This window comes from Grammomys surdaster, unplaced genomic scaffold, assembly GCF_004785775.1.
Source record: "Grammomys surdaster isolate TR1022 unplaced genomic scaffold, NIH_TR_1.0 233, whole genome shotgun sequence".
Classification (NCBI taxonomy): Eukaryota; Metazoa; Chordata; class Mammalia; order Rodentia; family Muridae; genus Grammomys; species Grammomys surdaster.
The window spans coordinates 5,329,546-5,351,678 of NW_021604678.1; the positions used below are offsets into that span (position 1 = coordinate 5,329,546).

At 45.1% G+C, this 22,133-nt stretch overlaps 1 protein-coding gene across 2 annotated transcripts in view; it reads left to right on the forward strand.

The window, feature by feature from the left end:
* Positions 1–386: 386 nt before the first annotated feature.
* The window catches only part of Rasgef1b (RasGEF domain family member 1B), a 36,510-nt gene continuing 14,763 nt past the window's right edge, over positions 387–22,133 (forward strand). Inside the window, exons 1-8 of one of the 2 annotated variants that reach the window (XM_028773644.1) lie at positions 387–588; positions 11,365–11,547; positions 13,096–13,218; positions 13,658–13,795; positions 18,872–19,087; positions 19,595–19,669; positions 21,144–21,239; positions 21,346–21,448. In XM_028773644.1, the coding sequence (XP_028629477.1) occupies positions 11,371–11,547; positions 13,096–13,218; positions 13,658–13,795; positions 18,872–19,087; positions 19,595–19,669; positions 21,144–21,239; positions 21,346–21,448 (928 nt within the window). In that variant the 5' untranslated portion in view covers positions 387–588; positions 11,365–11,370. The remainder of the gene's footprint in view (positions 589–11,364; positions 11,548–13,095; positions 13,219–13,657; positions 13,796–18,871; positions 19,088–19,594; positions 19,670–21,143; positions 21,240–21,345; positions 21,449–22,133) is intronic. The other variant, XM_028773645.1, reaches the window with a different exon arrangement.

Below are 22,133 nucleotides of genomic sequence, written 5' to 3' on the forward strand. Positions count from 1 at the left end.
TTCCTCTCAGATCTCTGAAAGTTACGCCGACAGTAACCTTCAGCTCATAATTATGATAATAGATACTGTACAACGAGTCGAGCCGGTATTTACAGGCAGAGCACACAAGGCAAATGAATACACACTAGGGGACACATGACTGCACAAACAGCCGCGGGCAGCGGCACGAAGGAGGAAACGCGCCCCGGACTGGGCCCAGCCCTGGCTGCCAGGACCCGCTGCGCCAGCAAGCCAGCCTCCGCAGCGTGGGTGGGTACGGCCGCAGCGTCATGGGAGTCCCTACTCGCGGGGACCCAGGCAAGTCCCCGAGCGCCCGCTGCAGGGCGGCGTGGGCGGAGAGCCGCGCCGCGATTGGCCAGCGCGCGGTGGGCGTGGCCAGTGGCGGGGGCGTGGCCTGCGGCAGGAGGCGGGCACTCCCTAGCAAGGGGGTGTGCGCGGCTCCGGCTGGAGTTTCAGTATAAACAAGGACCCCGACTGGATCGGCGGGTTTTTCCTTTCTTCCTGCGGTCGACCCTTCCTGGCGTGAGCTTGCCTTTGGGGGCGCCTCTGTACGGCAGCCAGGAGGTGGAGGCTCGGGGCAGTGTGCGGGTAAGTGCTCCAGGGGACCCCGCGGCGGGATGGCGGGAGCGGGCTGCGCGGAGCCCCGGGGCTGCTCTGGTTCGGCGCCGGCTGTCCAGTGCGCCCGGGCGCGGCGGGAGATCCCCGGCCGGGTAGCGCTGGCGAAGCCAGAGACCTAGGAGTTCCCGCGCCTCCTGCTTCCGTGCCCTGGGCTGCCGCGCTCCCAACAGGTGCGGGGCTGAGCACTGGGGACTCGGGGATCCGGGGATCTGGGGACGCTGTGCTGCGCCTCGCCCCAGCCAGGCCTTCTGTTTGGGGATCTTAGATAGTGAGGGTTTGGTGTCTCATCCTTTTCGCTTTCCCTCTAGCTTCCTGTGCACACCTAGGCTGTTTCCATGTACTTTTTGACTAGTTTCCTAGGGTACTTGACAGTGTTCAGGCTGTTTTTTTTTTTTTTCTGCAGTTTCCTTATAATTTAAGGTCTGACTCTTAGAAACAGTCAGGGAAACAGGACTTGTGTGTTCCCCAGGCTCGTCTGCAAACTTGAACAAGTAGCCTGTTTTTTTGTTTGTTTTGTTTTGTGACCCAGGTGAGTTGCCTTCGGACGCTAGCCCCGGTGATACTAACGTGGCTTGGGGTACCTGAGCCTCGTGGGCTGAGCGCATGAAGGAGGCTCTTCTTTATTGGAGAGCCCCAGGAACAACTTCAGCACTGTATAAGGGAAAAGGGTAAACGCGGAAACAGAGATTTCTCAACCCCCCCCCCTCTGTGTGTCTGTCTCTGTCTCTGTCTCTGTCTCTGTCTCTGTCTCTGTCTCGTGTGCGTGTGATTTGACTATTGCTTGCCACCTTGCCCCATTCAAATTGGTGCAGTTCAGGCAAAGCACTGTGGCTTAGGCACTGACAGTGCAGGGAGAGTGTGGTAAACAGCGCAAGGAGAGCATCTAGGCGGCAGCTTTCTCTAGTGTATGTAAACGTGCCTGTTTGCAGATGGGTTCGGGGAGTCTGGTGTGTGTGGATAATATGCACGCATACTTGTGTATGTATGTTTGGGTGAACGCGTCTCCAAGGAGTCCTTCGTCAGCAGCGCCATGTGACAATGGCCTGGAACTGCTGGTGTGCGTAGAGCTATATTTAGCCCTGATGGTGTCTCACAGGAAGGACGGGTCTTGAGCTGGGAGGATAAAGGGGGAAGAATTCAGGAATAAGGTTATCGAGCTCTTGACTGATGTCTGGCACTGTCAGACTTAGATGGTGAATAATTACTCTTTCCTCACGAGCGCAGTAGCTGGAGCGTGGCGTGTGATGACCGTGCCTAAAATGGAGCATAGTTGTGACCAGGGTGGTCAGCCGATACGAAGAAGATTAAACAAGGAGGTTTAAAAGGAGAAGACAGTGTGTAGCTGATTTGAAGATTTGGGAGGAAACAACTGGTCACGTGAGGTTCAAAGCCCACAGAGAATTGATTTCTTAAAAGGAATAAAAATATTTGGCTGTTGAAGATGCAGGGAAGAAAAATGGCAGCCAGTTAAACAGTGTTATTCGTTAATGGCAGTTTTATTTGGAACAGGGAGCAATGTTTGAGTCACTGAAGACCCAGGGCATTTTTTGACAGAAATCAGGACTCACCAACAGTACTGGCTGCTTTTCCCCTTTCAAGCAGATATACTGTCAAGTGTGATAGCATCAGCCTCTGGTGAGCAAGTCGCTTCCCTGTGTCAGTTAAGCCTTTGTTTTCCTGAAGGTGGCGGCCCTTCTGGCTACGAAAAATCCTGGCCTAGGACTTATTTATTTCAGATTTGCTTCCAATCATGTGCTGCACATGGTGTCTGTGCCACCACACTTCGGACCTGGCCTTGTAGAAAGCTCTTCGTCGGAATGTGTGTGCATTGCCTTTCCCCTAGCCTGAGCATCTGATGGAGAATGTTCTTAAGTATAGATAGCTGAATATTGCTGTTCATTGTTTAGCACAGTATTCCTTTTACTGCCATTCTTATCGAATCCTTATAGCACTAACCTCACTGTTTAATAGAGCACTGTAGGCCAAACGAGCCAGTTAAATACCACTCCTCTACAGGGAAGAAAATAGGTAAGAAAACGGAGAAAGATGTGGGCCAAGCGGACCTGTGTAGGCCACGTAGGCTCCCTAGTATCGTATAGAAAACCATGGGAGCACCCTGTTCAGTCTCCTAGGTTACCTAGAACTGAACTTGGAGTATTTGGATGCTCCAAGGAGAACACTTGGGAAGGGGACAGGGAAAGGAAGGTACTCTGGCTTGCTTGGAAGAAGAATCAGGAATGTGAAGCAGGGGTTGAAGAGAGGCTTAATTCTGATGGCAGAATTTATTAGAAAACAAATGAAAAAGCTTTAAAGAGATCTTGTGAAGTCTTTACATTGGCTGACTGTCCTGTTGAGGATTTGGGGGAGGGGCTAAGTAATTGAATTTAAGTATTATCTGTCTCTACTATCATTTTTCCAGAGCTATGTAACTATATAGAGTTGTCTATACTTTTATTGATTTATCAGTTAGACCTACAAAACTTAGATATGTATAGACATTGCTTATTCTAAGATGAGCGTTGTAGCTTGGCAGACCTCTGCCCTGGGAATGAGTCTGGGCAGATGGGAGCCCTAACAAGACCTGGGCCTTCTTTATGTAACTGTGATATCTGTGAAGTGGACACAGGAAGTTAGAGATGTCTGTCTGTCTCAGCTGCTTTATCTCCTTGCAATCTCCCTCCTCATCTATGGTAAAGTGGGCCAGGGCAGGATGAAGGCAGCCTGTCACACGGGCAGGTGTCTTCTGGCGCATGGGAATGAAAACGGTGAGCCACATTCTTTCTTTGGTGAACTTAGGTAGGAGTTTAGTATTTTCTTGAACTGTCTTTTCCTTTTCTTCATTGTGAGAATATTTTTTAAAATGACTATCAATTAGGTGAGGTCAGAAAAACATTGCAGCTTGTGAACTCATCATCCTTGTCAGCCAAATGCCAATTTCTCTTTCACCAATCCGTTTTCATAGACTTATATAGCTATTATTTTCTCTTAAGGTGAATATATACCTAGAAATTAGCCAGTTGATTGAAATTATGTTAGGGAACCCTGGTGTAAAATTTTGACACAAAAAGATTTAGTCATGTAAAAAGGAAAACACTTTAAGACCATAATTAGCCTTTTTCAACTTGTCTAAAAGACAAAAACTGAAGGGAGAAAAAACATAGTTTTTTCAGCCCCCAAAATTAAATTGTCCCATTTACCATGTTACATAATAAAATACAAAGAAAAATAATCTTGTTTTTTTCAAATAAGTCTACTGAGTATTGAACTATTTCCCTAATGAAGTGAATTAGGCACAGAGAAATGAAATATTTTAATAAAAGTTACCCCCTGTGATACTTTATGATTTAACTTCAGCTCTATCATACACCTTTCACAAGCTGCAGTTCATCTGTTCTGTTTAATAGGCCAACCTCTAGCCATGTGGAGATATTTAAACATAAGTATGTTTAAGTTAAAAAAATTACTGACTTCCCAGTTGTCTTTTGTCATCTATTTCTTCTGCTCCTTTCTCCTGTGCTGGGATGAAGCCCAGGGCTTTGTACATGCTGTGCAGAACCTGTGCCACCACGCCACCCTCCAGCCCACAAGCCAGTGTGAAGTCACAGTCACTGCAGCCTTGGTGACCATCAGACAATGAAGAGGCTATTCTCTTAGGATTCCAGCCCTTGTTGGCAACATTTGATTAGGAAATGGTGATTTTCGAGATCAGTCTTACTACTCTCAATGAAATAACTGATTCTCATCACAGATGGGCATCTGGTGCATCAGGAAATAGAGCGGATGGGCACTGCCCACTAATTTGTGTCTTACTTGTTCCCCAAGCTCAGTCATATGCTGAGACCCTCACATCCCCTGTACAGTAGCTGCCCATTCCTTGTTTTTGTAAACCAGCTCTAAGTGCTGGAAAGCACCAGCTCTGTCAAAGACAGGGACCTGGGCGCCACCTACTGCTCAGCTAGAGAATTGCAAGGATGCTGTAAGGGTAAAGACTTTTAAGGCATGAAGGAAGTCAGCATGTCCTGGCTTCCCTTACTACACACTACAGGAAGGTTTTCAATGACACTCCAGGCCTATTCAGAGTTTCCATGTACCAAAATGTCATTTTGTGCTTTAATAAATTGCTAACAGCGCCCCATGACAAAAGATCATAAATCTAACCTTTGTCTTTCTTCCAACTGAAAATGTTAACTAGTTGAGTCAGAATTCTTTTCCTTTGCCAATTAGAGATTAGTTAAAAAAAAAGAAAAAGAAAAGAGAAAAAGAAAAATTCTAGGTAACTAAAGGGCTGATAAAGCAAAATGTAAATTGGCTCGTGTGTGTGTGTGTGTGTGTGTGTGTGTGTGGTGTGTCAGCGGGGGTGGAGTTGGGGGCCATGAAACAAATCAGGAAACATCCCCACTCCTTTGCAGAGGGAAGCAGGTCCAGTTCCCAGCACCCCTAGTGGCTCATAGACATTCATAACTCCAGTTCCAGGGATCTATCGCCCTCTTCTGGCCTCCTTGGGTAATACCGCACATACACTTTAATAAAAATAAATTTAAATAAGTAATCTTTCTCCCTTAACTAGGAATCTTACTGGGCATTTGGATTCAGTTCTAAAAGCTGCACATTGTAGCTGTGTTTCCATGTTCTCTGTCTTTCTACTCTCAGCCACTTGACTTCTTAACAAAATAATACCTCTTTTCTAAAGAGGGTTAGTGGAGCTGTAGCCTGCTAGGATTTTCCACAGATGCTCTCTGAGGTCTTTGCTAAAAAGACTTCTCAGTCTAAGGAAAGAAAGGAGAAGATAACCATCTCAACATTTCCAAGCTTAAAATACACTGCGATTCAGGTAGCGTCAGTCAGAAGCTTGACTTTGGCCTTTCACCTGGGCTCGGATCCACTGTCACCTGGGTCTTTGGTCAGTCTGCATTCCCAAGTCTAATGTCACCGAAAGGAAGCTGTCAGTCTGGAACATCAGCAAGAAGGATTCAGGAACTTGTACCCAGCAGCGTCTGCAGTGTCAACTGAGAAGACAAAGAGTTGTTGAATATGCAAGGTGCGAAGTTCCTTTGGAATCTAGACAGGAATTGAGAAAGGTCGAGTTCCAGGTGTCAAATGAAATTTCTTCCCACTAAACAAATGTGCTTTCAAGGTTTAGCTGAGAGAAGGAGGTCTTTGCCTACTTATTTAAATTGGGACACTTGTCTAGCATTTAGGCTGCTACTAAAACACTGTAATCAGTGTAGAGCCGTTGGGTTGTAAACACCTCGTCCTGTTATGACAAGGAGCAGAAAAGTGTTTCTGTCTTCTCTTGAGACTGGAGGAGACACTGACGTGCTGTTCTAGGAAAGGTTTGCACGGCATCTGCCACAGAAGCAAGGGATGGTTTTTGATGTCTCCCCACGCCCATCTGCACTGCAGCCTCTTTTTCAGTTTGAGTTACCACCTGAAACCACCTCATCTCCCGTGCACCTGCTTCGTCATAAATAACACTGAGTAAAAGCAGTCGCTAATTCAAACCCAGCCTGCTGCTCACAGAAAGGCAGCTTTTCATCTGGAGCTTTGGTTGGTCTGAAGCCATTAGGCATGCCTTTCAGATTCATTCATCCTGTAAATCACCCACAGCCTGTTCCCTTGCTTAGGGATCAATGTCAGGCCAAACTTCCTCAGGGTCCTTGGAAGTACATGATCTATTTTTGTGCCCAAATTAAACAGCCCCTGTAAAATGTCTGACAGCTGAGTTCAGCTTACCAAATCAATTTTAAGAAGGAATATTCATCTTCTCTGCCTGGGTTGGGCACGTCTCATTCCTTCTAGAAACTTTTCCAGCATAGTTTATAATCTGTGGGCCAATTTCAGTGGCCAGAAAGGTGTTTTTTCCCTTTAGCCTAGTATATTGTTTTATAAAATAAAAATATGTTTCCTGTTGTCTTACTGAGCTGTCTACCTGAATGAAGACCTATTAGGAGCAGGGAGCGTATTTCAGGAACTCTGCCTCAAAGACAAGTCATTCTTACATTATCTTTAACTCAGTTGAATTGGTACCCCACCCCAACACACACACACACACACACACACACACACACACACACACTTGATTTATAAGGAGCTGATCCTTGTAGTGGTGAGTTTTTGCTACACTGCTTTGGCTCCAGGCAGACTGCGTACTGTGCATGTGCACCCACCCAGGCGCTATCTTTGGATCCCAGAATGAAACACACACACACACACACACACACACACACACACACACACACACACGTTTATTTTTAAAATGCCTTGGTTACTTCAAAGGCTGTCCACTCCTAAACCTTCCCCTGCTACCCCAGGCCCAAATGGGAAAGTGACCAGTAACCATTTACCCGAAATCTTACAGCTCATTGGCTCTCTCTCCTGCAGCTCTTCTCTTATGTCTCCCAGGGCATCCTGGTGATGCTCTCCTGTTCCTCTCTGCACCCCAGCCGGAGCAACTCTAAGGGTCCTACCCAGTGCCCACTATTAGCCATTGGCATCTTTATTGGTTGGTCAAAAACCAACTGGGGACAAGGACCTTTAGTGTTTGAACACTCAGATTCTCAATCGAATCAAAGCATTAAGAACCAATCTCCAACAGGTTCTAAATGTGTTCCAGGAAGGTCCTCTGCTGATCCATTCTACCATCTTGCTTTGGGGTAGACATAAGACATGTAGGGTCTATACAGGACAGCTCCCTGTACTGTACTGTATATATATATTAATATATATACAGACATGCCAGTGTATTCATGTGGGGACAGCAGGGGAGAAGAAAGGTCCGTGCTATTAGCTTACTAGAATGTGCGCTGAATCTCAAGCAACCAGCTTAGAAATGAATCTCTCTAGAGCAAGAGTTATTTTCTAGCCTGTGATATATGTTAAATGGTGATTTGAATAGTCAATCGGTTTCTGCATATCTCATACAAGTCTCTTTTTCAAGGGAATTAACTCTTGGTGTTTGATTTAGCTATAAATCAAGCCAGGACGTACCCGGGTGCTTTTATACACTCAAATTTTGGAAAAAGACACTGGTCCCCATTCATAGGTGTATCGAACAGGGCAGACCTTGTATAAAAGAAAAGGGGTGGACAGTGGAGGGGTCGGCTTTACACTAGAAAGCATGGGAAGGAGTAATTTAGAAGCACATGGATCCCAGAGCCAGAGCCTGTTAGCCATAAGAACTGTAAGGAAGGATGGTGGCTGCAGAGGCATCAGAAGTACAGTGAGGTAGAAAGAGGAACGGAGCCAGAGGGGAGAGCAGCATGCCCTTCCCTGGATCTGCCTGGAGGTGTCATTGGCACGCCCACCCTGGAGATAGCAGAGCCTGGGCATCCATAAGTCTCTGATCCTCATGTCTGATACTTTAGCTATGGAGTTTATTTTCCTAACAAGAAACAATCTCATTTTGTCATATGGCTCCCAGTCTTCAATTCTAGAACTGAAGCAAATACAACTAAAGGTCCAGTTGTGGAGCCTGGGTGTTGTTGAACAAACACCAGCTATCGATATAGATCACAGTACTGACAATGCTTGAGGAGCCAAACTGCATGGCTTACCTTCTTAGGTATATAGAAACTCAAGTTTCCAAGCAGTGTGTTCTGTGCCACTTGGCTGGTTTTGTGTTTATGTGCTTCAGTTAGTCTTTCAGAAAGAGCCTAGCTTGGCTGCTAGCTAGCGGTTGTTGAGGGTGCCTGGTGGACACTAGGTCCTGTGATCTTTCTATTGTCATTTGGCTCATTCAAGTTTTTTTTTTTTTTCCTTTTGCTGGCAGTCTGTAAGTCCTGGGTGCCACCCACTATATATGTATATATATATATGTATATATATACTTACACACACACACACACACGAAATGCTGTGTTATTTCACATGCGGCTTGAATAACTACCAGCTGAATCAGCTTACTCTGCATCGACATGTCCCAGTGGAGTGGTTGACAACAATCTCTTTCTTCCTATTTCTACCAGTTTTGGTTTTTTATGGAACTTTTGGAAATTCTCTCTCTGCACTGGCTTCAGGATGGGATCAAGGTCACGTGGTGAGTTCACCTCCCTGAGTCTTTGGTCACATTCATAGAGACAGGAGTTTGGATCTGGCTGTGAGGGCACGTGGCTCATTCTGTGACCGTCTCACCTTGGCCCTAATCCCTCCAGGTCCTCGGGCTCACCCTCCATCCTCCGGATGACTACTTCTAATTGACTGCAGTTGGAAAGGAAATCTAGTTTCTACCTCTTGAAACAGATGGTTTCTGTGGCCCCTTTGAATGTTTATCATTTTTTGATTTTCTGGAGTTCTCAAGTCCTGGTTAACCATCTCCCAGAGACACTTGAGTTGATTGGTTTCAATAACAAGAGAAAGAAATATCAAGGAAACGTCATAGTTCTGGGTAGAAGAGCTTCCCGTCTTCGGGGGTCTTATTCCTTATTCTGTGTGTGAAGGATTCTGTGTGGCTACAACCACTGGAAGGAGTTCTAGGATGCCAAACTGTTTGGTTTCCACCAGGGTCAAGGACTGAGGTGCATATTTTATATATCAAAGCAGACCTAGCCTCCAGGTTCTCCCAGCATCCCTCAGTCCCTACCTGACATACCCCGCCCCCAACCCTGAACTTTCTAGTCCAGGGGCTGGACTGCCCTTCCCTCAAAGGCTCTTCCCTATATAATCCTGACACTTTGCTTTTCTCCCATTCTCTCCTGTGCCCTTTCTCTTTCGCTCCCCGCCCCCATGGTGACTCCCTGGCTTCAATGCTTGGGGCCTGTGAACTCAGAGAACAGCTTCCCAATAAACCTGCCTTTAATCTAATCTAATCTGGTCTGAATTGGCTCCTTTCACCTGAAGAGAAACAATCTATAACAAACCAAATCCAGAGAGGGCTCCCTGGTGGTTCTGAGAGTGACTTAGCTGAGCCTGGTCTCTCAGGACCCCACCTCCGAGGACGAGGGTGGGGCCCTCTCTTCTCCTCATCAGGGACCAACCATGTGCAACAAGCAAATTACACCTGAATAACATTCATGAAAATGGCAACTTGAAGAGGGAAGAAATTCATTTCTGTCTTCTGCCGTAGGCAACACTGAGATTTCCTTTGGTTTTTGTTTTATTATTATTATTTTTTTAAATTTACTTACAGTTTCTGCATGCCAGGTCTCATCATCTGAGTGGCTGCCTTGATTTTTTAATCTATCCATCTAGTCTGTGATCCTCTGGATGTAATGACCATGCCCTGCCCAACAGAAGCCCAACACTTATAGCCCTGGGGTGCTTAAAGTCCCAGAGGAGTGGTCCTCAATCTCTTCCTTCCTATTTCTACCAGTTTTGTTTTTATGGAACTTTTAGAAATTCTCTCTCTCTGCACTGGCTTTGGGGTGGGATAAAGATCACAACAGAAGATTTTTTCTTTCTATCTTTCTGTCTTTTTGGGGCAAGGCCTCTACATAGCACTGGATATCCTGGAACTCACTCTGTAGGCCAGGATTGTCCTGAACTCACAGAGGCCTGCCTGCTTCTGGCTTAAGAGTGCTCAGGTTAAGCGCATGCGCCACCACACCCAGCATATTCATAGCCCTATATGGTTCTTGAATCTTGTTTTTCCTAGTTGCTGTGTTCATTTGCCACATTGGCGTTATAGATTTTTTTCTAACACTCCATCCCTTGGGCATCACCTACCCAACTCCATGCACCCCACCATTTTGTGAGGCTCCTAGCTCATCCCCCACATCCCTAGGTCAGACAGATGCAGTGGGATGGATGAGCTCTATCCCCCTCATTGAGATGCAAATACCTTCCAGCATCTTGAAAAGAAGGATTAGCCCAGGTTGTGTTCTGCAGCACCCTCCACAGTTGCTCCCAGGTCTGTCCTGGGCACAGCATTTGGCTTTCCTTTAGCTCTGAATCCCCTGGTTCCACAAGTCCTGAATGCCTCCATTGTCCAGACACACAACCAGAAACCTGAGTCCTCTCAAAGGCCCTGCTCTAGGTCCCCCAAAATCCAAGTAATAACTTAATGGCTTCTGGCCTGCATTGAGCAGCGTCTGACGGGTTTTGTAACTGACAAAACACATCGACTGGTTAAGAGTAACTTACTTAGGCTGGACAGTACTCCTTGTTCTTAAATATCTTAAGCATCTCCGCAAAGAGGCTTTGCACACACTATGCACACAATACCCCAAATCCCACATCTGATGAGAAGAGCAAAGGTCAAATAGTTATCTGACGTTCTAGTAAAGATAGTGAGCCAGCCTCAAGTTTTTCGATATGTCAAACATAAATACACACTCAAGACGCACACGGACAAAGACACAGACTTGGATTCCACTTTAATTCCAGGTCTCTAGGAAATTACAGTCTTACCAGTTTAAGCTTGGGTACTCTTCCACATGTCCAGTACTCTCCCCTCAGAGCTCCCTTAAGTTTTGTCTCATTCATCCCAGTGAAGTCTTGACTTGAAAACCCTTGACGTAAAGCAGCTGGAGTCCAGTTCCTCTATGCCTGTTCACAAGTGACCGTAAAGACGTGGGTGGGAAAATGGTCCCGTGTGGATCAGGACTGGATCTAGGCATTTCATAATATTTGATTGAATGTATGCGTGAGCGTGGAACTCAGAGCAGCTTGGGTCCTCGTGGCTCTGATGGTGTGTCACAGATCTTTCCTTACCGTGCCTGCCTTCCGGTATAAGAGTTACTGATGGAGCCTTACCTCTTCAGACTGCGTGTCACTGATCAGCGTGTTCTCTTGTCTTTTTGTTCCTTTCAGGAAAGTATGCCTCAGACACCTCCCTTCTCAGCAATGTTTGACAGCAGTGGCTACAACCGAAACCTCTACCAGTCTGCAGAGGACAGCTGTGGAGGCCTGTACTACCATGACAATAACCTCCTTTCTGGGTCTCTGGAAGCACTTATCCAACACTTAGTACCCAATGTGGATTACTATCCTGATGTAGGTATTGCTGTTCCTCTATGGATTAGAAACTGCAGTAGGCTATGCAGGGACACAGCCTTTGACGTGCAGTTACCTAGGTTACTAAGAATTTTTTTGGAGAAGAATATAGTAATTATTGAAAGCTCTAAGACCAGATTGAGCCCAGGGATGGATGGTTTTGCAGTAGTCCTCATTGTAGGCAGCCTAAAGGGAGTGATGGCTGTAGGCTTACTCCATGCCTGCATCTTGCTCTGTAAATAAAAATGCCACCAGAGAGAGGGTTAGATGCTCCTATATGACATTAATGTTACTAGGGAAAGTCCATAGAAAGAGAGGAGTTACACCCAGATGTGATGGTTATACATTGGCCACCAGGTGATGTTGGCTTGGCTCTGCTTTCCCTTGATAGCCTATCAGGTGCTTCCTAAGCTAGGAAACCCACTGTGTAGTATCTTAGTCTTTGTTCCAAGAGGCAGGAGGTGTGTGTGTGTGGGTGGGGGGCAAGGTCAAAGGTCAACACCACATTTTTACTCCTCGGTTTCCTGTCTGGACCAAGTGAGTTCCCTTTCCCTCCTGTGTCTGTTGAGATGAATTTAGAAGAATGAGAAGTTGGGTTTCCTAGGCAGCTGTTATTGATAGTGAGTTCATGGAAATACCTAGAGACCACATTTATTAGTTTTCATAAATACAATAATAACCTTGTTGCACAAAGGAGAGCGTGTGCCTGCCAGTGGTAATTCACCATAATGTCGCTTACTGAGCTATCTCTGTGTGATTCATTACACAGCGTTTTCAAATATGCTCCCACCCAGGAGAACCTTGTTATCAAAAGTAAAAGGAATCCCTTGTTCAGCCCTGTAAGTGTTTATGAAACACTGAAGGTGCCTGAGGAGGGGTGGGGGAAGCAAACAATCCTTGGAATTCCTTTTTTATTTTTACCGAGAACCTGAAACTGTAGAACAAATAAGTGTGGCTTCATTACCGGCTTCTCGGGAGGCAGCGTGGTTGAAGAAAAGTAGATAGTGTTGTACTGCCCCTTATCCAGCTGCTTGTTCTAGAGGGAGCCACTCGGATGGTTGCAGGTCAGCCTTTGAATGTGTGACATAGACAGTGGGCATTCTACACTGCACACACCGGAGGACTCTTGACTGAGTGGGAGTAGGGTGGTTGTTTGTGTTTTTGTTTTTTATCAGTTAAGGTAGATGGTATGTGGACACATAACCTTATTCAGTGTGAGCAACATATTTACGGCAGCCTTGCCTCTCCGGGCTGACTTTCATTCTTCTTGATTACACCGGAAAATGAGTATGTCCTGGCTCCCAATGACTGATAAGGAAATGTCCTCTGGATTATTCCAGGCGTTGAATTTATCCTGTTATTTTTAGTGTGTGTAAAGGGAGAGGGTATGGTGATGGTGGAGGGAAAACAGGCTCATGCTATTTCACTATCAGGTGTTTATTCCAGCCTGCAGCCTGCTAATGTCAATGTAGAAGAAGGCTATAATATGTGGGATGGAACGGGTTCAGAGAGGTTGTGATGGTGACCGCTCTTTTTCTCTTGCTGCAGAGGACATACATATTCACCTTCCTGCTTAGTTCTCGGTTATTCATGCATCCGTATGAGCTCATGGCCAAGGTGTGCCACTTGTGTGTTGAACATCAGCGACTGAGTGAAGGGGATGGCGACACGGTAAGGCTACATCTGAATGGTTGCTTTCATTTGATTGGCTAGCTCTGCCTTAGGTTTTGTGATCTCCGTAAGTAACCATAGCTTAGCCCCAGGCTGATGTGCCTAAAAGGCACCGTGGCTGTGTGAATGGAATTGGGAGTGGTGTGAAGATCATGGCGTAGGATTCAGGAAGTGATCTGGTGATAGACTACCTACCTCCTATGTGGAGGGCCCTGGGTAGATTTCCAGGACTGCAAAATAACAATAAAATAAGCCAAAGGACACTGTAAGTCACAGAGGACCCTCAGTCCCACCTAGGTTGACTGCACTTGGTGGTGGTAGCTGCCTTTTCCACCCCAGGGAGTTTGCGTTGCTAGCCATCAGCCAGTGACAGCAGTTGTTTATTTAATGCAGACCATGGTGATTGATATCTCTGACACAGATTTCTTTCCCTCCCTAGAGCCAGATGAGAAAAATTGCACCTAAAATTCTTCAACTCTTGACGGAGTGGACAGAAACGTTTCCTTATGACTTCCGGGATGAGAGGATGATGAGGAACCTTAAGGACCTGGCACACAGGATGGCCAGTGGCGAAGAGGTTGGTCTCTGAAGTTTAGGAACGCTACTGGCACTTCCAGTTGAAGCCCAGGTGGGACTGGGATTCACCAGGGCTGGATTGCCACAGAACTCAGCAATGCTTTTTTGTTTTGACATTGGACAGCCCTCAACGTAGCCTCCATTGGCCTTTGGGTGGGTCAGGTGGGGAATAATTATTCCAGTCCACTTCAAATGAATGTGATCTGCAGTTTTATGTGGTTATTTGGGGGTGGTGTTCCTTAATTCACAGTGCCAGATGTGTTTTGATGTTATTGCACTTCAGTCTGTCTTCTACAAAGGTTTGACCCAGCTCACATATTAATCTTTGTGTCTGCCCACACTTAGAGTAGATACAGCTAAATAGCATATTAATAACTCGTAATTAGAAATAGACAGTGCAGGGCGAGGAGGGGAAAGCACATAGGCCAGCGTTTAGTGTGAGCGTATTGACAAGGACTGCTGTGGCTTATAAGTTCCAGATAAAAGAGAAATATAGCTGTTACAGATAGTCAGGGGAGGAAAAAACATACTAATTATTCTGGGTATTACATGAAAACCTTAGAAATTTGGGGCCGGTAGAACGTTTGCAATGCAGACATAAGGCAGTGTGATGAAATACAAGAAAAACAACCGAAACAAAGCCTTCTGTGGAGGGATTTCGTGTAGGAGGCTTAACACGCCTTTTACCGTGTTTACAGTGAACTCTCCTTGATAAAAAGAGAGAGGGTGCACTGTTGTGTAATTAGCAAAGGTGACTCCTGGGGCCAGGGGTGGCATGCAGGAAACAATCCAAGTATTCTGGTGCTGGAAGTTGCTTCAAGGGTAGGACCCAGAATAAGTGGCGATTCAAAGTCTCTTAGGTCATACTCCAGAAATATCACTTCCCTCCACCAAGCCTTTGATAGGCAGGTGCTAGCCAGCTTCAATAGATTCGAGGTTATTTGAAGCAGGCCTGGAGGGCTAACTTTGTGTGTTGAAGCTTGTTGGGCGAGGATAGCTTTGTAGTTTCCGTGTGGCAGATAAGTTTCTGGGAACAAGTTTGGCATAGATGCAACGCTGCCACCTAGAAAAAGGTAGCCTAGGCACCTGGCAGTGAGTGATGTCCCAGCAGTGAGAAGACCCGCTGGGCCTCCATGACAGCTCCCTGGAGAAGTGGTTCTCTCAGTGTCACTATGCCTTACTGCCATTCTTCTAACCTAAGATCCATGACAGGAGGCTAAACCAGCTCTTACGATCGAGCACTGAGCTCTCTCCATGGTATTCAGCCCAGGAACTAATGCTTTTACGATTCCTTTATGATGTCACATGGAACCCACCACTGTTTGTGACTCCTCTGGTCCGTTTGCTTGTCTCAGGTTCTTCCTGCTGCGGATGAACTGACACAGATGGATACCCACAAAGATGAATATCTGACACTGAAGTTTGCTGTAAACATTCTGTTAGGAATGGCCGCTGCTTAGCACAGCCAGTGTTGGCTCAGTGGCTTTGGCTTATGACTGGTCAAAGTGCCATCCCAGGGCTGTATCTTCTCTGAAGCTAAAATCTGAGTCAGAGTCAGTTGTTCAGCTCAGTTCAGTTATCCGGAGCTATTGAGGATGCCAGCCGATCTCTTCTCGGTTGCTTTTTAGAGATAGGAACTAGAAGTTGTTTCTAAACTTGTTTCCTCCAAAAAAGGAACACATGGTTATTATTGTTTCTAAAGATTTATTTTAGTTATTTTATGTGTATGAGTACGCTGTTGCTGTCTTCAGACACACCAGAAGAGGGCATCAGATCCCATTACAGAAGGTTGTGAGCCACCATGTGGTTGCTGGAATTGAACTCAGGACCTCTGAAGAGCAGTCAGTGCTCCTAACCGCTGAGCCATCTCTCCAGCCCGTATTATTATCATTATTGTTACTATTACTGCTACTACTGTTATTACTATTATTCATTTTTAAAGATAAAATGCAGTGATTTGAAAATACTAATGGCTTTTGGTTTTATCATGAGAATAAAATAAATGGTGATCCTTTTTATTTGTTTGCCAGCTGAGATCTGGTCTTTATCAACAAGGTCAAAGCTTCAGGGATTAGGGGGAATGGAGGAAAGGGACGACATCCTTCTGACCCTGACTTCTCCTTGACATCCTTTTGTTAACAGCAGGAAGCGGTCAGGGTCAGCTGGCTTTGAGAGTGGTGTGGCACAGGCATTATTTCTAGGTAAACAAGATTTCCCAGGGAGTATACTGAACTCGGGTAGATGGAGGCTGTGTCTGCCTTCACTGGCCAGGGCTTCTGGGAAGCTGCCATTTCTTGGCTGCTTTTATCCAGAATTTAGGAATTAGCTCCACACATAACAGTTGCTTGATTTGGGTGTGCTCTGGCTAGTTCCCTAAATTCCTAGCTCCCTTCTCATTCCATAAATCACGACACTAACTGCCTTGTGCTGATGTGTTAAAGGCCCTTGCTACACTTCTTGTCTTGGCAGGCTCCCTGCTATCACGTACCTAAATTTTTCTTCTCAGAGAGACCTCTCACAACTCCACTCACAGAGTCTTCCATTCTTGACTTTTATGCCTTTTCTTTCCTGGTACTCTGGGATTTGTAGCTCATTGTTTGTTGTTCCATTAGACTCTAGGTTATGCTCGTTTTGTTCTTGATGGTTTCTTTAACTCCTATCTAATGCTGGGCATGTACTTGGTATATTTGGATGGATGGATGGATGGATGGATGGATGGTGGATAGATGAATGATGGATGATAGATGGATGAATGGTTGGACAGATGAATGGATGGTGGATGGATGGACAGATGGACAAATGAATGAATGAACGAACAAACAAGTCAATTATGAGAATGGGGAAACATTATTCTTCCCAGTAGAAGAAGCCTGGGTTTGAACTGGGACCTGTTGCTTCTTGCCTCTGACTTCAGGGGATTGTTTTTTTGGCAATCAGTGAGTCCAGGTGTGCCCTGTATATAATTTAGTCAGGTTCTTTAGAATCTGCTAGGACAGTTCCACATAATTTAGCTTAATATGCTTCTCCCCTGGGGATTTGCCCCAGATGAAGTGGTTTATTAGGACTTGCCTGGAAGAAACATGAAATGAAACTAATGATTGAATTTCATGACAAATGACCAGAGTGGGCGGCACGCAATTTCCCTTCCTTACGGGGCTGGCTTTTGTAATAAGTACTTCAGCCTTTATTTGCCAGGTAATTACTGTCGCTGGCAACTGAAGTTATAAAGAAGAATAAGCACATATTTAGCAATTCATGACTCAGTGAGGAAGCATGCTTAACTTCACAGAACCTGATTTCTCAAATGGAATCAGACAAAAGCTGGAAGCTTTGAAAAGGGTCACAGTACTCCCTTCCCTCCCTCTTTCCCTCTCCCTCCCGCTACCTCCCCCCACTAATACAGTACACCCGTTGTGTACTTTTTTGTGTTATATCTTGCTGTTGCTCCTTGCTCACTGTGGCTTGCTGTTCCTCCACCCCTCCCAAAGATAACATTTTTTAAGTGGAGAACACAAATCTTTCACCTGATAGACTTTCAGGAGAGCTTGGCTTGCTACCCGTTGCTGCCTGTCGGAATCATCTGAGATGCATTTGCAGTGTGCTGCCCAGACTGTGCTTCATCCCAGCTCAGTCAGTAACCTACCCCATGCTGTAGGCTACCTTAACCAGTGCTGGAAACTTCAGGTGGTGACCAGTAGAAAAGTGGCCATTTCCACCAAAAGTCTCATGTGTTAAGGACCCTGAGACTGGTTTTCATGTATATCCAGCTAGTATCAAACTCACTCTGGTGAACTCTCAACCGTCATGCACCACTTCACCTGTTATTGGGAAAAAATGTTATACAATGGGCATATTTAAGAGCTGTCGATGCTAGGTAGAGAAGGAAAAAGATGGAGAAGGCTTTGCTTGCTCTTAACTTTTGCCTTGAGAACTAGCCTTTTACAATTTGTAATTTCCTTAATGTAAACATCTACAGGCATGTTTTTTTTTTAAACATACTCTAAGTCAAATTAGGAAAAATGTATTTTTAGGCTTACAATTTTCAAATTTTAAATCTTGGCAGATGCTACTGGATACCTTTTAAAAAGCTGGTGAGGCATAAGCATTGGCTTGCCCACATCTGTAGACTCCTGGGCCTGCCCTATGGAGCTGTCTGCCTAAGTACCCAGCTGGCATTGAGTTAGTCTGCATGGCTCTTGTCAACGTGAGCACCATAACTTACCTCGAAGGATGGTTGCTGTTAGCAGTTAGAGGCCAGAAAAGAAAGCCCAGAATAACTCCATATCAAATAAGTATATCCCAAGGAAGGAAGAAAGGAAGGAAGGGAGGGAAGGAGGGTTGATTCGGAAGTCATTTCTTTGCTTTAACAAGTGTTTTAAAAGGCAAGCAGTTGCCATTTACCTATAATACAGGAAATACATTAGTAATCAATGTCTCCTAAGAGTCATGAGTATAATAGCATGGTGCAGTCATCAACTGAGTTGAGTCCCATCTCAACTTGGTGGCATTTGGTGGTAGCATTGTGGTGAGAACTGCCCTGAGAGAGTCAGTGAACTTCTGTACTGATGTGTGCATGGGAGGGAACGAACATGAGCCAAGAGAGGTCAGACGACAAGAGTGAATACCCAATTCCACATTAGATGAGAAAGTTCAGAAAGGCGAAGTGGACAGCGATGGTGCGTTCTTGTCATGTAGCTGCCATATACTTGGCAGAACAAGGCTGGAAATTATAGTCATGGAGAAGTCATGTAGGTGACTAAAAACACGGAAAGATGATGATCCACCTTGAGATCCATGTGGCTTGGTCTGACATAAGTGAACAGGGACAGTTTCACTAGAGCATGCTTAGTCGTGTGTAGTATTTATTATTCTGGATCGATAGCTAATCTGAAGTTTCTGAGGTGTTTTCAAGGCCCGGCCTGGATTGTATTTTCAAAAGCAACCCAAGAGAACAAGCCAATAAGCCTAGGTTTTTAGCTGTTAGAGCTCCAAACATTTGTAGACAGGGTGTCTGAGGCCTCACAGTGCTGGAGAAGAATATTCAGAGAAAGAATGTCATCCTTCCCTCACTTCCTAGCAGACGTACCGGAAGAATGTCCAGCAGATGATGCAGTGTCTGATCCGAAAACTCGCAGCCCTCAGTCAGTATGAGGAAGTCCTGGCCAAACTCAGCTCCACAGCCACAGACCGGCTCACGGTTCTGAAGACCAAGCCCCAGGCCATACAGAGGGACATCATGACCGTCTGCAGTGACCCTTACACGTTGGCCCAGCAGCTGACTCACATAGAGCTGGTAAGGCACTATTGGCTTTGCCCTTTGAAGCCACAGATAGTTTGCTTTGGCAACCATTACTATCAGCAAACCATTACTGTTTGCTGATAGTAATGTCAGAAGAGAGGTCAGAATAACTCAAAAGGGAAAACATCCACAAAACAGCTAGAGCATGTTTTGTTGTGAGCATTTGAATATGGATGTTTCTGATATCCCAGGAATTTACTCATAAACACATACTAAACAGATGTAGAAGCAGAGTTTTCTGACCCTCTTTATCTTCTGCCTCTAATTATTTTCTCGCTATTTTCCTATTATTTCCTTCATTCTTCAAATGTCTTATGAAACATTGACCTAAGGAGAGAATTGCCTCTCTTCACATCTTGAAGCTGATAAAGTATTCAGGGCTAAAAGCTCATTTTATAATCTGCTTTAAGAAACATGGGGTAGTGCCAAAATTAATAGAGGGAAGTGAGCATCTGTTTTCTTTCTTTCCATCTTCTTTAATATTGTCTGCTTTTGTTTCAGGAGAGACTCAATTACATCGGCCCAGAAGAATTTGTTCAGGCATTTGTGCAGAAGGACCCTTTGGACAATGATAAGGTAATCAGTACCAAGATGTTTGTTTCTGTATTTTTCATTGGTTGTTTTGTGATTCATTGTAGTTTTTCTTGGGAGGGGTCTATGAGTGCCCATACAATAGTCCTACCCCATCACTTCCTCCTTATTGGGGAATTTAATAAGCCCTTCCTGGCGAGCAGACACAGTGTTGGTCAAAGAAGAAGATTAAGAGCATAATGGTTTTAGCAGATTAAGCCAGAAAGAAAATCAAAGAGAATGGTCTGTCTGTGATGCAGCAGCAGGGGCAGGAGAGGCAGGATGTGTATCCAGCCTGCACAGCAGAGCTCGTGGTGGTCTGACCCTTTTCTGTTAGTGAATCTGCACACGTATGAAGAACATGGTACTGGACATACACTATACATTTCATGGAGACATGAACATATTTCCTTGGTTTAGAGTGACCTCTAGAAGCACTTTGAATTGTTAGGCTATCTGTAGCTGCTACATCTGCTGATGAAGTCTCTCTGGGAGACAAGCCAACAGCTGTTTCCCGCCTTGGACCAGCTTCTCTTGGTATAGGAAGTGAAGACTGTGCTTTTCAATAGGAGGCTAGTGGACTGTTTTGTTTGTGTCTTCTGAAAGGAAGGAAAGAGTATTAATGAACCTCTCCAAGCTTAGCCTTGAACTCCAAGATAAGATGAACTTCTGCTTTTGAACAGTGTGGCATTCACCCTACTCAAGAGCATGATGGTGTAGATTTTCATTTATCTTTGGGTAAATGGTGCTCCAAAATTCTGTATTCCCTCTCTTTTCTGTGTTGATAGCTACTGGTATGGGCAGCCCAAGGTTGTTTGAGGATGAAGCCCTACTCCAATTGCATTTTTGTTGCTGTGATAAAATTCCCTGATAATAAATAACTCCGGCAGAAAGCTTGTTTGACTCACAGTTCCATATTCTGGGTCACCATAGAGAGGAAATCAAGGTTGGAACCCAAGTAGCTAGTCACATCCCAGTCAAAAGCAGAGAGAAACATGCCAGGCTTTAAGAATTTTATGCCTTGGTTCACTCCTAGGGTGAGGGGAGCGTAACAGTTTTGCTTTCTTATGTAGCTCTCTCTAAAAATGGCAAGTTCCTCAGAAATCAAACTTTAACCTTTAAAAGGGGGAAAAGGGACAGAGAAACAAGTGCAGCCAGGCCTGTTTGCTCAAGTGCTTCTTTGCTGTGTTGTTCAGCGCCCCCTTGCCTGGAGGAAACGATGCTGCCGCCAGGGGCTGGGCCTTCCTACATCCTTAGCAATCCGGACGGTCTCCCACAAACTCACTCTTCCCATGTGATTCTAGCTTGTGAAGCTGACAGTTAAAAGTAACCACCAAGTTCTTCTTCTATGGAATGGGGGGGGTCTGAGGCACATGCCACCCAGAGTAACGCCGTTTCTTGGGAGGGAAGGAAGGGCACTATTGTGAATGTATCAGTGCGGATTCACAGACCTCATCTGTCCCCTTTGCTTCCTCTACAGAGTTGCTACAGTGAACGGAAGAAGACACGAAACTTAGAAGCTTATGTAGAATGGTTTAATCGTCTAAGCTACTTGGTTGCTACAGAAATCTGCATGGTGAGACAACGCATTTGTTTTCCCCTCAGATCCAGTTTTCCTGCTTACTTTTTATGTCGGGCCTGTGTGGTGGGTTCCTGTGTGCTCATAGTCGTCTTCCTTACAGCCTGTGAAGAAGAAACACCGAGCGAGGATGATTGAATATTTCATTGACGTAGCTCGAGAGTGTTTCAACATTGGAAACTTCAATTCTTTGATGGCAATCATCTGTGAGTATTTTTGTGTGTATGTGTGTGCGGGAGGATACAGTTTTATGGGGCTTGCAAAATGTATCCACTGAAACATTTTCTGGAAAATGTACTCTCTTTAATCCGGAGTTATTGCAGAGCATTCAGAATGCTTTATGGACCCAGATTAGTGCAAGTACACACAATCTTCCCTTCGTAAGCTTGAATTCATTGAGTGTCTTTAGTTCATTTATGCTCGGTTAAATATCCATCTGTAAAAGCTGAGGACTGAAACACTTGTCTAAATAAGAGATTTCTAGAGGTATTTGGGCAGCTTGTATTCCAAGCATTATGGAAATGACCTGACCTGAGATGAAATCTTACCATTTCGTCAGCATAAGCCTGAAGATGCTCTAAGAAACCAAACCTTTCCTCTTGCCCGTGCTTCTGAGACAACATCAGCTTATGATTGTAGGCTTCCAGGTCTCTCCAGAGGATGCTGGGAGTTTTAGTGACTGACACTGTATTTCTTAGCACATATAGAAGCAAATCTTTGTGGCTCCATTTCAACACTCGATGGCCATTTACACACTTTCAGGCATTCAGTAAATATTTGTGTAAAAGAAAAAGAAGAGTTAAGTCACTTTGAAGCTAGAGAATCTTCTCAATTTAGTTTATTAACGTTTATCCTGATAACTCTCTTCACTAACCCCATTTTTTTCTATTT